General features: G+C 48.8%; 1 protein-coding gene across 1 annotated transcript; it reads left to right on the top strand.

Annotated features, from left to right (window-relative positions):
- The first annotated feature begins 1,625 nt into the window (after positions 1-1,625).
- Positions 1,626-2,681, top strand: LOC114634369 (histone H1x). Its single transcript, XM_028782986.1, has one exon. The coding sequence runs from the start codon at positions 1,746-1,748 to the stop codon at positions 2,310-2,312; it is 567 nt and encodes a 188-aa protein (XP_028638819.1). The 5' UTR covers positions 1,626-1,745; the 3' UTR covers positions 2,313-2,681.
- The last annotated feature ends 14,911 nt before the right edge of the window (positions 2,682-17,592 follow it).

Raw genomic sequence — 17,592 nt, 5'->3', positions numbered from 1 at the left:
TACCTCAGACTGATAGGCCCAATAGACAGTCTGGTGAAAGACACCAGTCCTGACTGAAGCTTCCACCTGAGCCTGAGGGCAGCATCCCAGCGCACAGGGCATGAAGCAGTGGGCTCCTGGTTGGCTGGAGTTAGGAGCGAGTGTCATCAGCCCATGGATGGCATTTAAAGAAAGAGAGGGTAGTGAGTCCAGGAGAGCCTGCACCCTATCCTGCTGTCCCTTAAAGCTCGACAGGCCCATAGGTCCTCCTCCTGATGACTATAGAGTCACAAAGGGATGACTCGGGCTCTGGTCTCTGCTAAACCCTGGCCACTTCCTGATGTTCTTTACCACCCTCCTTTGATGGGGACATGGGGTGTGTGGGTGGGGTGGGGTGGGAGGAGCTAGGTACACCCAGGAGTACTGAGTTTGAAAGGCATCTCCGATGGCCAAGAATCTAGGCCTTCTTGAGCTACAGTCAGTCGCTCACTCTCTTCACCCAAGAGGCCAGGGAACTGCTGACACCTATCAGAACAAAGCTGGCCTGGACCACTTTAAGTGGTATCTACTACGTCCTCCACAGGCTGGCCACTGCCTGAACGTCCCTTTCTCCACCGTTGGCCTACTTCCCAGGCTTTGAGGTCCTTTCCTGTACCCTCACCTCCAAGTCCTCCCTCACCAAGTGTTGCAGTAAAGCTGGTCCCCTGCCACACCCTCTTAGGGAGGTGCCTCAGGGGTTACTTTCCACTTGTCCATCCTGGAGCCCCCATCTAATTCTTAGGGGACCAGGGACGGCTACTTAAGCATCACAAACTGGGGTACCAGAGTGTGGTGAGGAAGCGTCTGGAGAGAGAGGCCTCTGTGGTCCTGCCAGCACTGACTCATCCTTGAGATGCCAGGTGTCCAAAGCCCAAGATTCCAGATGTGCAACCTCAAGGCAGTTCCCTTCTGTTGTTCCCCTTAGGATCCAGAGGAGACCCCCGCCCCAGCACCCTCTCGGTCTTTGCGTTGCTCCTGTCGGCCGCGTGAGGGCGTACCCTGTGTTAGTTGGGACAAATTAATGCCCTTCCTGCGGGTAGGGCTGTGGTCCCCTGGGCCCAGAACTACCTCAGATGCCTGAGGAGCACTCTTGTCTGCCGCCTGCAAAGTTCTGGGTCTTGGAGTCTCGCCCGGGGCCCGCACTAATCCTTTCCAAACCGAGCGCCCCCCTCCTCCACGCTCCTGTAGCCTGGGGTATACACCTCTGTGCCCCTCCGCTGAGCCCTTCCTAGGCGCAGTCCGCCTCTGTGCAACGCAGCGGGCTCGGACGCTGTCCAGGGCACACTGCTGAGGGTGCATCCGCGTCCGGGAGCCGCGGGCGAGGGAGCCAGTGGCCGCGGAAGGCGCTCCAAGAAGCACAAGTTGGCGCTGGCCAGGGCCCAGGCTGTTGTTGTTCTCAACGTGGTCCGCCACGGGGAAATAAAAGCGGAGCGGGGCGCGCTCTCAGCCAGAGCGCAGCGCGCACGCCCAGAGCTTCGGAGCCGGCGCAGCCCCGCCGCGCTCCCTGCAGGCTCCCCGGCATCCCACCCCCTAAACCCGCCGCGGCCGGCCCGGCCCCCGCCCGCACCTCAGCCCTGCCGCCCGGTCCCAGGCCCGGCCGCGGCCGCTCCCGCCTGGAGCCGCCGCGCGCCCCTAGTCCCCCGGCGCCGCCGCGGCCCCTCGCCTTCCTCTTCCCGGCGCGGCCCCCCGGCTACCGCGCGCCGCCCGCCACCAACCCGCTGGCCACCATGTCGGTGGAGCTGGAGGAGGCCCTGCCGCCGACGAGCGCCGACGGGACGGCCCGAAAGACGGCCAAGGCCAGCGGCCCTGCGGCGCCCACGCAGCCCAAGAGAAGGAAGAACCGCAAGAAGAACCAGCCGGGCAAGTACAGCCAGCTGGTGGTGGAGACCATCCGCAGACTGGGTGAGCGCGGCGGCTCGTCTCTGGCGCGCATCTACGCCGAGGCCAGGAAGGTGGCATGGTTCGACCAGCAGAACGGGCGCACCTACCTCAAGTACTCTATCCGGGCGCTGGTGCAGAACGACACGCTGCTGCAGGTGAAGGGCACCGGAGCCAACGGATCCTTCAAGCTGAACCGCAAGAAGCTGGAGGGCGGCGCGGAGCGGCGTGGAGCTTCGGCGGCCAGCAGCCCCGCGCGCACGGCGGCAGCGGCGGCGGACAGAACGCCGGCCAGGCCGCAGCCCGAGCGGCGCGCGCACAAGAGCAAGAAGGCGGCGGCGGCGGCTGCCAGCACGAAGAAGGTGAAGAAGGCGGCCAAACCCAGCGTGCCTAAGGTGCCCAAGGGCCGCAAGTGATGGCCCTTGTGTCTGGCGACATTGTCGAGTTTTTCATCTTTCCCCACCCCACCCCCAACCCTACCCCCTGGTGTACCGGTTCTGTAGGGTTCGGCCTGGCCCAGGTCCCTGATCCCTGTCCCCTCCCCCGCCCCTCCCCCAGCGATGCTGCGTTCTGTTTGCTTTAGGTTTTTTGAAACGGCCCTGGCGACGCCTCCATTGGCTCTCACCCTTGGCAACGGCCGTCGTCATGGTTACCGGCCCGGCGGCGCCAATGGCCTGGCGGCGCCTGCCTACCATGCCCGCCGATGGCCACCCGGCGCTTGGGTTGCGCGGCGCCTTGCTCCGCCCGCCGCCTTCCTTAGGCGCAATAAACGGTTCCAACCTTGACCATTGTCGTTGTCTTGTGGGCGCTGGAGGCTGCTTGGGGAGTTGAGGGTCATTAAGACTGGCAGGTTGCGCTGGCAGAGGTGGGACTTGTGCCCTGACAGTGGAGAACTCTTGTAAAAAAGTGGGTTCCCAACCTTGGGTCGCTGCAGTGTCCAGCACATAAAGGATAGGAGGCCTCTACATGTTGGGAATTAACGCTCGGGATCTAGTGCAACGTAATTACGGACAATTTTGCCAAATGGAAGACCAAGAAGGTTCTGGAACAGTATGTACACACACAAGGTGGAGTGAGCTGGAACCAGAGTTAGAGGAGGTTTACAGGATGCAGATGATGTTTACAGGGTGCTCTTTCCCTGTATCACTTTAAAAAAAAAAAAAAAAGTAGAGAAGGGCCTTGCCAGTGGCTGAGGGTGGGTAGGGACCAGTGTTTCTTGGCATGTGTGGTCATGAAGCAGACTTAGCCACCCAAAGTGGTCATTTCACTGCCTCTTGAAGTCTGGTAGCTGGCTGAAGGTTCCCTGCCAAGGGCATAGCCAGGTATCATGTTGAATTGGGCTGGGCCATCCACAAGCTGGTCAGTGAGGCAATGACTTCCAGATGGCTCAATCCACAGGGTCATGACAGCTGAGCCTATGAAACAGCCTTACCCTGCTCTGTGGATGTTTTTGAGGTTTCCTGAAGGCTAAGGGTTGGCTCTGGCTCTGTGGCTCTTCAAGTCCTGATGAAACCCCTAACCTGACTCTTGCCCTGCTAACCCACTGGAGACATTCCATGAGCTCCTGGGTGCCTTTCAGGTTGTCCTTATTCCTCATTGTCTTTCCATAATCTCCACCTCTGTACCTGCTTTCCAGTGACTTAGCCCTCACATGCTGCTCTATAGTCCATCCCTTCCTGTCAACCATCTCCCATTGGCTTCTAGCTTCCACCCCAGGCCTTGGCCCTCGGAGACACTGAAGGACCCAGGGCACTCCTCAATAGATGTCTTAGTTAGATTTCTATTGGTGTGATAAAACACCATGATTATAGCAACTTGGGGAGGGAAGGATTTATTTGGCTTCCATATCCTAAGTCACAGTCCATTGATTGAAGCCAGAGCAGGAACCTGGAGGCAGGAACTGATGCAGAGGTCATGGAGGGATGTTGCTTATTGGCTTGCTCCTCATGGCTTGCTCGGCCTGCTTTCTTATAGAACCTAGGACCACCAGCGCAGGGGAGCCACCACCCATAATAGGCTGTATCCTCCCCCCGCCAATCACTAATTTAAAATTGTCTTTTTTTTTGGAGACAGGGTTTTTCTGTGTAGCCCTAGCTGTCCTGGAATTCACTCTGTAGACTAAGCTGGCCTTGAACGAAGAGATCTGCTTTCTGGGATTAAAGACATTAGCCACCACTCTCCTGCTACAGCAGGATCTTACAGAGGCATTTTTCTCTTGAGATTTCCTCCTCTCAGATGACTCTAGCTTGTGTCAAGTTGTCATAAAACTAGCCAGCAAAGTAGAGCAGGACCCCTACCCATTGTAATTGTCCTTTTGGGGACCCAGCCCACCCCAATGTCAGGTTACAGGGAGAATACTGAACCTCTCCAGCCCCAGGGGTGGTTATGTGACCTAAGACCTGGCCAGTGAGTATTTAAGTCAATTGTTAGCTTCAATGTGGGGCTGGAGAGATGGCTCAGCGAGACAGATTGGTTCTTGCTGGCAGATCATTCAATGCCAAGTGACTGGAGGACTTCTGAGGTGACCACTGAGAAACAGCTGTTCTTTCCTCAAGATCACAAGTGGTAGGAATATAAGGGCAGAGTTGCTAATGGGAAAGGCTACCTGAAAAGGAATCAAGATTGGGGAGTTGGAGGCAGGAAATGGACACATGTCAAAAGACTTGTGAATGTAGCTCATGGGCCTGACCACCCTAGGGCTGCTGTACTGCCCTGTAGATAAGCCTGTTTGAATTGGGTTGCTGTCAATTGTGTCCTGGTCTCCAAACTCTTTTGAATTACCTTCTTCCTCCACATTCCTGGACTTTGTCATTTCTTCGAATGGTGGTTGTTCTAAATTTTCTGCCCAGGGTCCCCAAGCCCTCCCCTACCTGTTCAACCAGACTCACTCATGCCTTGGGGTGCTTACTGAGTCTGTTACCTCCTTGCTGAGTTTACTTGCCTGAGAAACATCCTAAGCTAAAGCTATATGACCCTAGTCAGCTACTCCTATTTCCCTTTGGCCAGGAGCTAGGAAGAGCACTGTACACAGCCTTAGTCTCCAACTCCAACAGCAATGTGTGTAAAAGGTTTACTTTACCGATTCAACTGTTGAGTCCCTAGGATGAGACACAGGCAGCCAATGGACAGGCTGGAACCCTTGTGCCCCATGACATTATGTTCTGATGTTCCAGCTCCATTTCCTCACTACGTCCTGGTCTTGATCCCAATGGTCCTGGATTCCAGTCAAGCACAAATGCCATCTGACTAAGGAAAAGGTTTTTTTGGAGAGGTAGCCTGATGCAGCCAAGAGGCTGAGGACTTCTGTAAAGCAGTCCAGGCCCAAGTACTGCCTCTCCGGACCCACTAATGAGAAGGGCTGGGTGGAAGCTGAGGGTCAAGGTGCTGGATCTGGCTTCATGGAGCTTTTGATTGGGGAACCAAGATTGCTCTCTCTGAGCCAGAGTTTCCTTACTTATAAGTAGAGTCAAGACCAACTTGTGACCCGCGTCACTTTCTCGCCAGCAAGAATGGACTCGGACGTCAGGATCCTTCTGCAGCAAGCTTTATTGAAGCTGAAGAGAGGAAAGACCCCGAGGGGAAGAGGAGCTCTCCTTATATACCCATCGGGTCGGTGTGTCCCTACTCTACTGGCTGATGCGTCTCGGCAGGTATGACGCGTCGGGCTGCGTCAGCTTTTGACAGTTACCGGCTGCTCAGGCATTTGCCTTACTGGTGTTTAATGGCGATTTCAGGAGGGAGACTACGCATGCGTGGCAGCGCACCACACCAACTTTCTTGTGATTACACACCTGTAAACATGCTACCTCCTCCTTGTGAGCCCCCAGATCTCAGGTCTGCTTTGGGGATACCCACGTCTGCCTTCTTCCTAGCCTCTGGACATCCCTGGAGAAACTACTAAGCCCCTTTTCTATGCATGGAAGCCAGAGTGACCACAGGCTGAAGTCCCCATGTCTGCAAGAACCTGGCCTGGACTTGTCCCTCTGCCAGGTATGGCTCAACTGAGCATGGGTTTTGGAAGGGGTGATGCTGGAGGACCTTTATCACCTGCTTGGGACATCAGATTTTATATGTAGGGCGGTACATATTAGGCATTCTGGTTATGCCACCATTCCTGAGGCAGCTGTGTATGGCTCTAATTCTTAGTTGCTGTTGTTGTTCATGTTATTTTAATTATTTGAGAATTTCATATCACACTCACTTTTCACTCCCATCCCAAGGAGAAGAAGGAGAAGAAGGAGAAGAAGAAACGACATACAAGCCCAGTTTGTGTTACCTATATACTTGATGATGGCTCTGATTCTTAACAGCAACTGCCATTTTGGCCACTTGGCTTAAAGATGGAGGCTCTACCACTGGTGTAGGTGCTGAAGACGGAAATGAGGTGTCACATGTCAAGAGCCTCATCTAAAATCTTCCTGTCAACACTTACTGGACAGCCCTGCTAGACAGTGTCAGGCTGGGGACAAAACAAAGAAGCCTGGAGACCGGGGACTAGCCCTGATGTCTGGAAGATGCTTCAGGGGAATGGGAAAGCTTGTCGGGAGCAGCAGCAGAGGTCAGCAGAACTCAAACTCCTGGGTCACCCAGAGCGGCAGGGGTCAGAAGCTGAGGGGACACGGGTGCGATGTAGGCGTCTGACATGTGCACACATTCTGTAAGATTGTCTTTATGACAGTTGGGAACCAAGACCACAGCAGGCAAGAACCCTAGTAGCTGAGATGGCTCACGGGGACAGACTGAAACCTGTCTTGTCTTGTTGCCTCCAGGCATGACAATGAGCACATCCTGTAGAAATGGAGACCTGGTTCACCATTCCTAGCATCAGAAAGGCTGGGAGAACAGTGCCAGGCTCTGGACCTGAGACAAATCAGCAATATGCAACTGACATGGCTACTTCCTTCCAAACCTGGCAGGAAACTGCCCAGTAACCCACCCACACAGGAAATAGGCAAACAAGATTGTTCTGGGGACTGAAAATGGAGCGTGTGGGATGAAGGGAAGGAGAGTTTATTAGTCAGGAGTCTCTAGAGGAACAGACTTATAGAATGAATCTCTAATAAATCCCATATGTATACACAAACACACACGTCTCTCCCATATATGTATGTATGTACGCATATGTGTGTGTGTGTATGGATGGATATATTCACATATGCATATATATGGGATTTATTAGAATGGCTTACAGGCTGTGGTTTGATTAATCCATCAATGGATGTCTATAAATGGAAGGTCCAAGGATCCAATAGCTGTTCCATCCACCAGGCTCGATGTCTTAGCTGGTCTTCAGTATATGCTGGAATCCCAAATTAGGCTTTCTAATGCCAGTAAAGGAATGGACTTGCAGCAGAGAGCTATCAGGCCAAAAGAGCAAGCTTCCTTCTTACTAATCATATAGGTTGCCAGCAGAAGGTGTGGCTCAGATTAGATGGATCTTCCCACCTCAAAAATCCAGATGAGAAATGGGTATTCCCACTTCAAATAATCTAATTAAGGGGAAAAAAATCCCTCACTGGGCAGTGGTGGCATATAACTCTAATCCCTGCACTCATGAGGCAGAGGTAGGAGGATCTCTGAGTTTGAGACCAGCCTAGTCTACAAAGCAAATTCAAGGACATCCAAGGTTGTTACACAGAAAAATCCTGTCTAAAAGGAGGAGGAGGAGGAGGAAGTGGGAGAAGAGGAGAAAGGAGGAGGATAAGAAGAAAACTCTTTATAGATGTGTCTAGCCATTTGGTTTTAGTGAATTCCAGATGTAGTCAAGTTGACAACCAAGAATAGCCATCACAGAGGCAGTCTCCACAGGCAGTAAGACAAATAGTGCAACCAAGCTAGCTTATGCTAGAGGCACAGTCCAGCTCCCCCAGCTCATGCTGAACTAGACCCCACCCCAGATATAGCGTTACTATATACCCCTGACTTGTCTAGAAGCCATGTAGACCATGTTGGCTTCAAACTGAAAGCAAGCCTCCTGCCTCAGCCTGAGTGCTCGGATTACAATTGTGGCAATTTTTTGAAAAAGCATGTTAGAAACATATTCTGAAAAGGTTCTTGATCTTCCTCTGTTCATGGTTCCAGGGGTAAGGGACCGTTATCTAGGGGATCTAATGAGTTAATTCTATAGGACAAAGTATTGGATATCTAAGAAAGGCAGAAGACTGAGCTGTGAAAGGAGCTGGATGTCTTAGCAGTCCCAGGCTGGCATTGGAGGCCTGGAGGTTCCCTGAAGACCTACTGGTCTTCAGTCTCTGTTCAAATCCCAGAGAGTAGTTCTAATACAGCATGAGCAGGAAGGGCAGACTTGCCAGCTTGTAAGGGTCCTCAGACAAATGCAGTCACCTTCCGTGTCCTCTTATGTGAGCATCTACAGGAGCAGCCCAGACTCCAGGTGTGTCTTCTTGCTTCAGATAGTCTGATGGAGAACAGCCCTGGAAGGAGTGCCCAGCAGCTTGGGTTTTAGCTAATTCCAGATGCAGTCAAGTTGATGACCAAGATCAGCCACCACCAGAGAGGAACTTGACAGAAGCGGAGGCTGGGATAGAGAAATGGGAGTGAAGTCAACATCCTCAGGCACAGGAAACTGAAGCAACAGCCAGAGAGGAGAGGAGCGTGAAGCCCAGCACAGTCACAGAGAGGAGGAGAGGAGCATGAAGCCCAGAACAGTCACAGAGAGGAGGAGAGGATCGAGAAGCCCAGCACAGTCACAGAGAGGAGGAGAGGAGCGTGAAGCCCAGCACAGACACAGAGAGGAGGAGAGGAGTGTGAAGTCTGGCAGACTGTATTAGAACCAATAGCTCCCACAGGGGTGTGAGCCCTCAAGGGAGCTCCAAGTTGGTTTATAGAATCCTGCCCCCTCCCTCTTTTCCCTGGGCATGGGGTATCCTTCCTTGAGTAGGATATTTTCCTCCCACCAGTAGGCATTTCTTTCAACTGGCCAATTATAACATCCAAGGAGACGGAGAAACAATCCCTCTCCAAGGGCCTTTCCCTGCTTTCCTGATCAGTCTAAATTCCCCTGACCTCTTCAACCCTCTGAAAGGCAGACACTGACTGCCTTTGGGAATGGGGTCATCGAGGTGATGACCCGTTTCCTGTTGAGATGGGAACAGCATTTTTAGTGTATTGGCTGGAAAGAAGGGTTATCAAAAGGGTCTCTTGGACCAATCGAGAGGGGTGCACTAGCACTCAGATGGCTTTATAGCTTTGGGTGTAGGACAGCCTTTGGTGACGGGGTGCTATGCAGGTGAGATGGCATCTGTAACATTTAAAGTGAAACTGTTAAGAGTAACTATAATCCTACCAAAACTGTGACTGAAAACAGTTGCAATAGGGTATGATGGCACATACCTTTAATCCCAGCACTTGAAATCAAGGTCAACAATACAACAACCAAACAACCAAACACCAAAATGCAGTAGCTTAACCCTTATTAGAAGAGGGGGACAACCAGGAAACCAACTAAAATGCTATCTGTTTGGATTTTCACAAGGGCCAGTGAGGCTGGTGATTTCCTAAACACTTGTGCTCATAGCAAGGTGGACCCCATGAAGAAGCTTGCTCCCCAGCCGACTTGAGCTCAGAGGTGGGCCACCATTCATGGGGAACATCAAGAGACATGGTTAATGAAGAGACTGCTTCAACATCATAATTAGTGCCTTGTCCAGTGAGGTGAATGGCTTCTGTGCAACAGACTGCACTGAGCCATACACATGTAGTGTACAGAGCCCTGTGGTGTACTGGAAGTGCTTCAAATGTTCACACGAGAGATCAGTGAGGCTAATGGTATGGTTAGGGATCCCCTCCCAGCAGAAAATGCCACCTCCCATGTATCAGACATACTCTTTGATGGGAATGGACATCAGAAGCGATGTCTGGGCAAAGTCAGGATCCCATTCTCATTGGAGATAGAGTCGAATGTCATTCTCTAACAGTCTATGAAGAAAATAAAATCCCCTTGGGTTTTATTTTGTATAATTGCCTAGAAATATCCCATGACCACAAGACTGGTATTCTGGACAACCATACCTAAATCCTATGAGTTTGATAACTGAGAATGACATAGATGACTCTCTATGGAGACCAGGCTAGCCTTGAACACACAGAGAGATGCCTGCCTCTGCCTGTCAACTGCTGGCATTAAAGGCATATGACACCATGCCAGACATACATTCTGTTAACTAGTTGAAGAATTTTCCACTCCTGTGTGGTACATTTAGCACAGAGTTTATAAAGTTGAGTGTAGGCACTGAGGCATCCATGGACAACCAGAGGTGGCCAACCATCACAAGGACCCAGACTATACCCTGTCCTGGAGCCTCCTTTACCCTGGAGGGAGTATAATGGGGCCTTTCAGCGGGTAGGAGAGAAACTTCCCACAGAAGAGTGACCATGCCTTCTATTCTAAGGACCACAGCCTCAGCAACAGTGTCTGATTGGTGGCTCCTCAATACTTGGCTCCTCTTCTACACAGTCCCCTCAGCAGTGTGTCCTAGTCACTCTTCTGTTGTTGTGGAGAGACACTGTGGCCACGGCAACTCTTATAAAGGAAAATATTTCATTGGGACTGGCTTACAAGCTGAGATGTTTAGTACACTGTCATCATGGTGGAAACATGGTGGCATGCATGCAGATATGTTGCCAGAGAAGTAGCTGAGACGTTGACATCCAGATCAGCAGGTAGCAGGAAGAGAGTGTGACACTGGGCCTGGCTTGAGCATTTGAAACCCAAAAGCCCACGACCAGTAGTGATACACTTCCTCCAATAAGGCCACACTTTCTAGTAGTGCCACTCCCTAAGCATTCAAATATGAGCCTATGGGAGTCATTACTATTCAAACTGCCATACAGTCCATGAATATAGCATCCTGGGGAAACAAAGATGCATCTAGTGAGTTCAAGAGCCCTTCTGAGTCTTTATCTGTGTCATCAAGGTGGTCAGCAGTTTCTTTCCCTTCCAGGTGGCCATGTGGTAGCATGTATGCATATTTGGAGTCAGTATTTTATTGTTGTAAAAAGATACCATGACCAGGGAAACTTAAAATTGGGGGCTTGCTTACTGTTTCAGAGGGTTAGTCCATGACCATATGGGAGGGAGCATGGTGGCAGGCAAGCAGGCATGGCGCTAGAGCAGGAGCTGAGAACTTACATCTGATTCATAAGCCCAAATCTCAGAGAAAGGGGGTGAGGGTAGGGGCTGAGTTTGGCATGGGCTTTTAAAACCTTAAAACCAGCCAGGCAGGGCTGCTACACATCTTTGATCCCAGCAACTCATGGGGCAGAGGCAGGTGGACCTCCAAGTTTAAGGCCAGGCCAGTCTACAGAGTGAGGTCCAGGACAGCCTAAGGCTACAGAGAGAAACCCTGTCTCAAAACAACAAAACAAAAATAAAATTAATGAAATGAAATAAAAATAAAACCTCAATGCTCATCCTCAATTGTATAGCTCCTTCAAGAAGGCCACACCTTCCTGTTCCTTCCTAAATAGTCCACAAATTAAACCAGCAATTAAAATATATGTGCCTATAAGGGCCATTCTCATCCAAACCACCAAAGTGTAGATAACTACTCACCCATTTCTCTTACTAAGGGTCGAAGCCCTTGTTAGAGCAATAAGCTCTGCCAGCTGAACGCATGTGTTAACTGGGAGGAAGCTAGACCCAACAAGTCACAAAGTTTGGTGGTCACTGCATAATATCCATCCCTACGAGTTCTATTGTTCAAATGAACTATCTGGCTCTTCCAAGGGCTGTTCTCTAAGATGAAGTCTGGTAGCATAAACTCCTAGCAAGGCCTCTTGACATAAGTCATAGCATTCCCTGTCAGGAAGGTATGTAGCAAGGTTGAGAGAGGGGAAGACCTTAAGGATCACTTCAGGCCCTTCTGTTAGGAGAATCTGACATTTTATCATCCTTCCATGTGATAGTCACAAGTGCCCTTCGCTGTCCTTGAGGTGCATGCAATCAGGAAACATAGAGGAAGGTAGTCTTCAAGTCCAAGATAGAGTAGTAAGTTGTCCACCATGGAATCTGAGGAGTGTGGAGAGAAAGGAAAAACAGCCTTGTTGCATTAACCACATTAACTAGGTATCTACCGAACTCCCTACATAAGGGAGTGTTATGGACTAGAACATCTTCCTCAAGAACCTCTGACCATGCACAAGCACGTGCTCATGTCTCTGTGTGTCTCTCTATGTGTCTCTGTGTGTGTGTGTCTCTTGTGTGTGAGGCAGGGGGAGTGATAAAACACCATGACCAATAGCAACTTGAGGAAGAAAGGGTTTATTTAGGTTATACTTCCAAATCTCTGTTCATCAAAGGAAGTCAGGACAGGAACTCAAACAGGGCAGGAGCCTTTAGACAGGAACTGATGCAGAGGCATGGAGGAATGCTGGCTACTGGCTTGCTTCTCATCGATTGCTCAGCCTGCTTTATTACAGAACTTAGGAGCACATGCCAGAATGGTCTGGGCCTTTCCACATCAACCAATAATTAAGAAAATGCCCTACAGGCTTTCCTACAGTCCAGGAGCATTTTATTAATTGAAGTGTCCATCGAATGACTATAGCCTATGTCACGTTGACATAAAACAAGTCAGCACTCCGGTCTCTTCCATGTAGCCCTGGCTAGGCTGGATCTCTATGTAGACCATGCTGGCCTTGAACTTACAGAGATCTGCTGCCTCTGCCTCTCTCCTGGTAGCACAAAAATCCTTGTACCCACAGATCACCAGGGAGACCAGAAATGTAGTCACAGGGTTGTTCCTCAAAGTAGGAAATGAATACCTGTTTTCCACCCAGAAGGGTGGGAATGGATGTTGTTAATGACCTGGTGACCTTTGCTATCTGTAGAGCCAGACATCAACCAAATCCCCTAGAATGTTTATCCCAGACTCTCCCTCCCTCGACCTTTATCATTAACTTTGATTCTCAGTCAACAGAACACATCCTTGTGGGGAGATTTCACATGTACTTTATAGCCTGTTGACCTCTGAAGTTGAAACTTCTGGTTTCTTTGGAAAGTCAGTTGTGTCAGATGGTGTTTTGCTGGGGTTTGAAGGAGTGTTTTCCTGAAGCAGACACAGGTGAGGATGTTTACTAAAGCAAACATGTTAAGGAGTGTTTTGTGCCGGGAGCCAGCCCCGGCTTGGTGGGAGGAGGTGATCATCTTTCTTCTCCTCCTTGTTGGTTCTTCTTGAGGCAGCCGAGGGGGATGGGAATTGGAAAAGCATCGGCGGGGGTAAGTCAGGGTAAGACTTTGGTCTTATGAGATATTTAAGGTTGCTGTATAATAATGTTTACTTCTCTACGTTACTAAAGTTTACTTACTAGTCTGCTGTAGCTGACCTACTATCTGTTTGATCCTCTGAGGCCAGAAACTGCAGTTTCTGGCAATTAACACCCACTTAACACCTCAGCCCAGGGACAGCAGAGAATTAGGCAAATATTCTTAGTACTCTCTCTGCAGGCACTACCGGGCTCTAACTTAGGTCTGTTGGTTTGAGGTCGCAGGAAGAAAAGACACTTAAAGAAGTTATTGTAGTTTTTTACTAAGTGTAAAAAGTTTCCTAAGTGGGGAAGGGGAAAAAATTCTAACAAAGGAAAAATTCTAAGTGGAGAGATTCTAAGCAGGGAAGAAAGAAGAATAGAGAGAGAGAAGAGAGAGGAGAGAGAGAGAGAAGAGAGAGCAGAAGAAGAAGCGAAGAGAGAAAGAAGAGTGGGAGAGAGAGAGAAAGTGAAGTGAAGGTGAGGAAGTGAGTTGCTAACGAACGTCCCTTTGTCTTATACATCATTCAGAGTACCTGATCACATGTTACAAAGTTCATCACAAGTTCACACCAAAATTCAAATCATAAATTGAAATAAAAGTTTACAACAGTTAAAGTTTACATGCATATCCATTAGGAGTAATTATCTGACTAAACATCTATCACCTGTCTAGCTCCACAGGTTCACCGAAGGTTTAAAACTATAACTAAGAAATTAGTGAAGTTTTGTATAGATAAACCCAAGCAATATTTTCTCTTCTGTCCTAGCACTTATAATAAATCGTGAGTTCCCTTTTAGTGACCTTTGGTTAATTGTTTTACAGCCACCTTGGAATGTGCTCTGAGCAGGAGAGAGTCTGGTTACTATCTAAGGGCTGTTAACTGATGACACTTGGGAGACTGGCAGAGTTCTCATAGCAGTTTTGACTATCAGAAAGGGACATAACACCAGGCCCACTATGAAAAGAGATAAATAATCATTGATATAATTTTAGGAATTCTTATAGGATCATTAAGACTTAAGAAGTTGTCTATTTGTCTATATAGCATCACTACAAGACAGTACATCTTCGTGGGTCTGCAGAGATCTGCTCCAAAGGGGTGTGTTATTGCTTAGTGATTGTTATGTATGTTTAATAATAATAATAATAGGAAAAGCATATTAATAGCAGTATCTTTCCTAAAATACATCCACCACAGCCTTGCTGATGGGGCACACTTGTCGCAGATTATATAAGGCAAGCATTTCAGGATGATCAACTGCTAATTATTAGCTTGTCCCATTATGGCTCCTGACAGTTTTGCTGAAGTGGATACAGGTAAAAGAATGTTTTGCTAAAGCAAGCACATGAAGGACGCATAAAGGATTATTTGCTCATGACTCATATGCATTGGTTCTTACACTCTGTTGTTGAGCTTGCTTTGTTGTGATTCTGTAGAGAGAACCTGTAGTGGTGAATTAGTTAAAGAGATTTGGCTCCTAGTAGGTTGTGCATGCTACACCCGCCCAAGAGCTCTCTGGATTCTCAAGTAAAACACACACGCACACACACACAGTGCGTGCCAGCTAATTTTGATGTCTTGACTAGCTCAATGGTTGGGCACTTCTAAACCTCCCTGCAGCTAGCACACACTCCCCCCTGGTATTCCTGGGTTAATATATTTTAAAATCTATATTTCTTCTCTGCTACTCCAGACACATTTCAGGGAGTGGCCCCTAGGGCCACTTTTCTGGATTCTTACATGGCAGTGGGCCTTTAAGTCTGTTCTCCTTGCTCCCCCTCCCCCCCCCCCCCCCCCCCCCCGGGTAATGGACCCGGCCTTCCTCTCTCCCCCTGTCCCTTATCTGAGCAATCTAAAAGTCCCACTCTGTCTCCCTGCCCAGCCATTGACTGTAGGGCAATTCTTTATTACAAATCAAAGCTAGCTGAGAGCAGGAACCCTCAGGTCTGGAAGTGCTGTTTTGGGAGCTGAATTAAGACAAAGCATTAGAACTAATTCCCAACAAGAAATGCACCAAAAAAAAATCTAATGTGGTTCTTGTGACTTCTTGACACTTCTGTAGACTCTTGGCAAGAGTGATGTCAGCTGATACAGACTCGTGAAGTTTTGCTAAGACAGACTCACATGCTGAGGTAAGACATGTTGAGGCAACATCCGTGGAAGATGTGATATTTGGAGGGAGTATAGGACTCAGCAGTGAGGGGGGCTTGCTTGCATAGCTAGCTTTGCAATGCTTCTTGGTCTTGAGTCTTGAATGATTTTCACTTCCTTGAGAGAGCACAGCAAAGAACTTCTCCTGGCCTAATCCCTCCTGCTGACTCATGCTGTTTTAGCTGAGGCCTGGCTGTTTCTGCTAGGTCATGCCACCATTGCTGTTTGATGGTTGCTATCTCGACACTACTGAACTGGACTGCTGGTAAATTTGTGAAGTATTTGCAAGTGGATTGAGCTGCCACTGCTGACCTCTGAACTGAACTGCTGAATTCCTGACAATGTAGATGGGATTTGCTCCAAAGAACAATTTCTAAATATGTCTACTTCCCCTATATCCTAATAACCTTTCTTTTCCACTACCTCTCATGGGTGGTGGACTAGAAGGGAGGTTAAAGCATTTAAGAATCATAATTAAAACTAGGATTGAAAAAAATTAAAGCCAAAGACCTCTATGCTCTGTCAGTTAGAGACCACACGGAATCCTAAGCCCTTACATCACAGGACTCAGCTTCAAGGCTACATATGAGAGGGGCACTAAGAAATAAAAAACCTTGGAAAAAAATTTCAATTCCCTGAGAGGTATTCTGGGCTCCTCAGAGGAACCCACTAACAATGGGTCACTGATGAGTGACAGCCCTGACTTGGGAAAGGTAAGTCTGGAACTGAGTCTGTTCCTGGGACACCTGGCCAGAGGAGATAACAAGAACAGAACTCAGCTGGTTTCCGAACATCTTCAAGGTCTCATTGAATATAATGAAACTAACATAGCAGCCAATCAAAACTGTACTAATGTCACTGCTTTGCCCTCTTCCAATCATATTAGAGGGTACTTAATTCTGGAAAATTCCCCTAGCCCCGCATAAAGGGGGGGTGAGTTCCTCTGGTGGCCACCATTTTGAGGAATGATTGACCCCTGCATGTTGGTTATTTCTGCAGAAAGAAACATTCTTTGCCTTTGCATACTATTTGCATACTATTTGCATACTATTTGCATACTATTTGAGTCTGGTGTCTTCCTTCAATTCTTTTGTTTTGTTTTGTTTTGTTTTGTTTTTCTAGACAGGGTTTCTCTGTGTAGCCCTGGCTGTCCTGGAACTCTGTAGACCAGGCTGACTTCCAACTCAGAAATCCACCTGCCTCTGCCTCCCAAGTGCTGGGATTAAAGGCGTGCGACACCACCGCCTGGCCCTTCAGCAATTCTTGGACCCTAACACATATACTTTGAGTAGAGTTTTGTAGCCTTAGATTTTAATAATCGACAGGAGTCTGCAGGGATGACCACGACCGGCATGGATGCCAGGAGAAGTTCTCTGCCATGCCTCAAGAACGTGAAGATCAGTGAAGACAAGAGACCAACAATGCGCTCCAAAGTTAGCTATTCTATGCAAGCTGTCACTGTCAGTTGAGTCCTGTTTATACTCCCTCCCACAGGTCCTGCCTCAGCAATACACCCCCTTAGACTGACTTATCAAAACTCCATGTGACTCTGTGTTAGCTGGCATCACTTTGTGAATCGGCCCAAGGCCTTGGAAGCAGCCAAAAGCTTCCAGAGCACCACCAGGAGCTGTTTGCTGTGTTTCTTTCTATGAAGTCATAACAATTGCAAGGCATACCAGCACCATCCAGCGCCATCCACTGTCTGTTGGGTCCTTAACATCATATGTCCTATCATGGGTTTGATTTAACAAAACATCCTTTCACCTCTATCTGCTTCAGGAAAACGCTCCTTCATGTGTCTGCCCCAGTAAAATACCAACACAACTGATTTTCCGAAGAAACTAGAAGTTTCTACTTCAAGGTTTAATATAGAATCTTGGAACTTCTGGAATAAGGGTGGGAATCAGAGGTAAAAGGAAAAAAAAAAAGTGGGGTTGGAAAGGACACCTAACCTTTAAGGAAAAGAGACTTGTCCTGCTCACAACATCCAGCAAAACATATGTTGGTTAGCCTTCCTTGACTAATTGAGGGTAGTTCCAGAGAGAGAAAAATTATGCATATAGGACACCTTTAACTGTTTTTCTTCTCTTTTTATAAAATAGATCTAGTTGCAAGACAGCATAATTGAGCTCCCCCTGGGAGGCCATCCCCACTCCCCTTTAGGGAATATTGAGACCCAGCTTCCTGGCAGAAAAAGACCACTTCAGGTTTTGGGGTCAGGTGGGCAATGGTGGTGCATACATTTAATCCCAGTACTCTGTAGGCAAAGGCAGGCAGA

This window comes from Grammomys surdaster, unplaced genomic scaffold (genome assembly GCF_004785775.1).
Source record: "Grammomys surdaster isolate TR1022 unplaced genomic scaffold, NIH_TR_1.0 948, whole genome shotgun sequence".
NCBI lineage: Eukaryota > Metazoa > Chordata > Mammalia > Rodentia > Muridae > Grammomys > Grammomys surdaster.
This window is presented reverse-complemented; position numbering and strand designations above follow the sequence as displayed.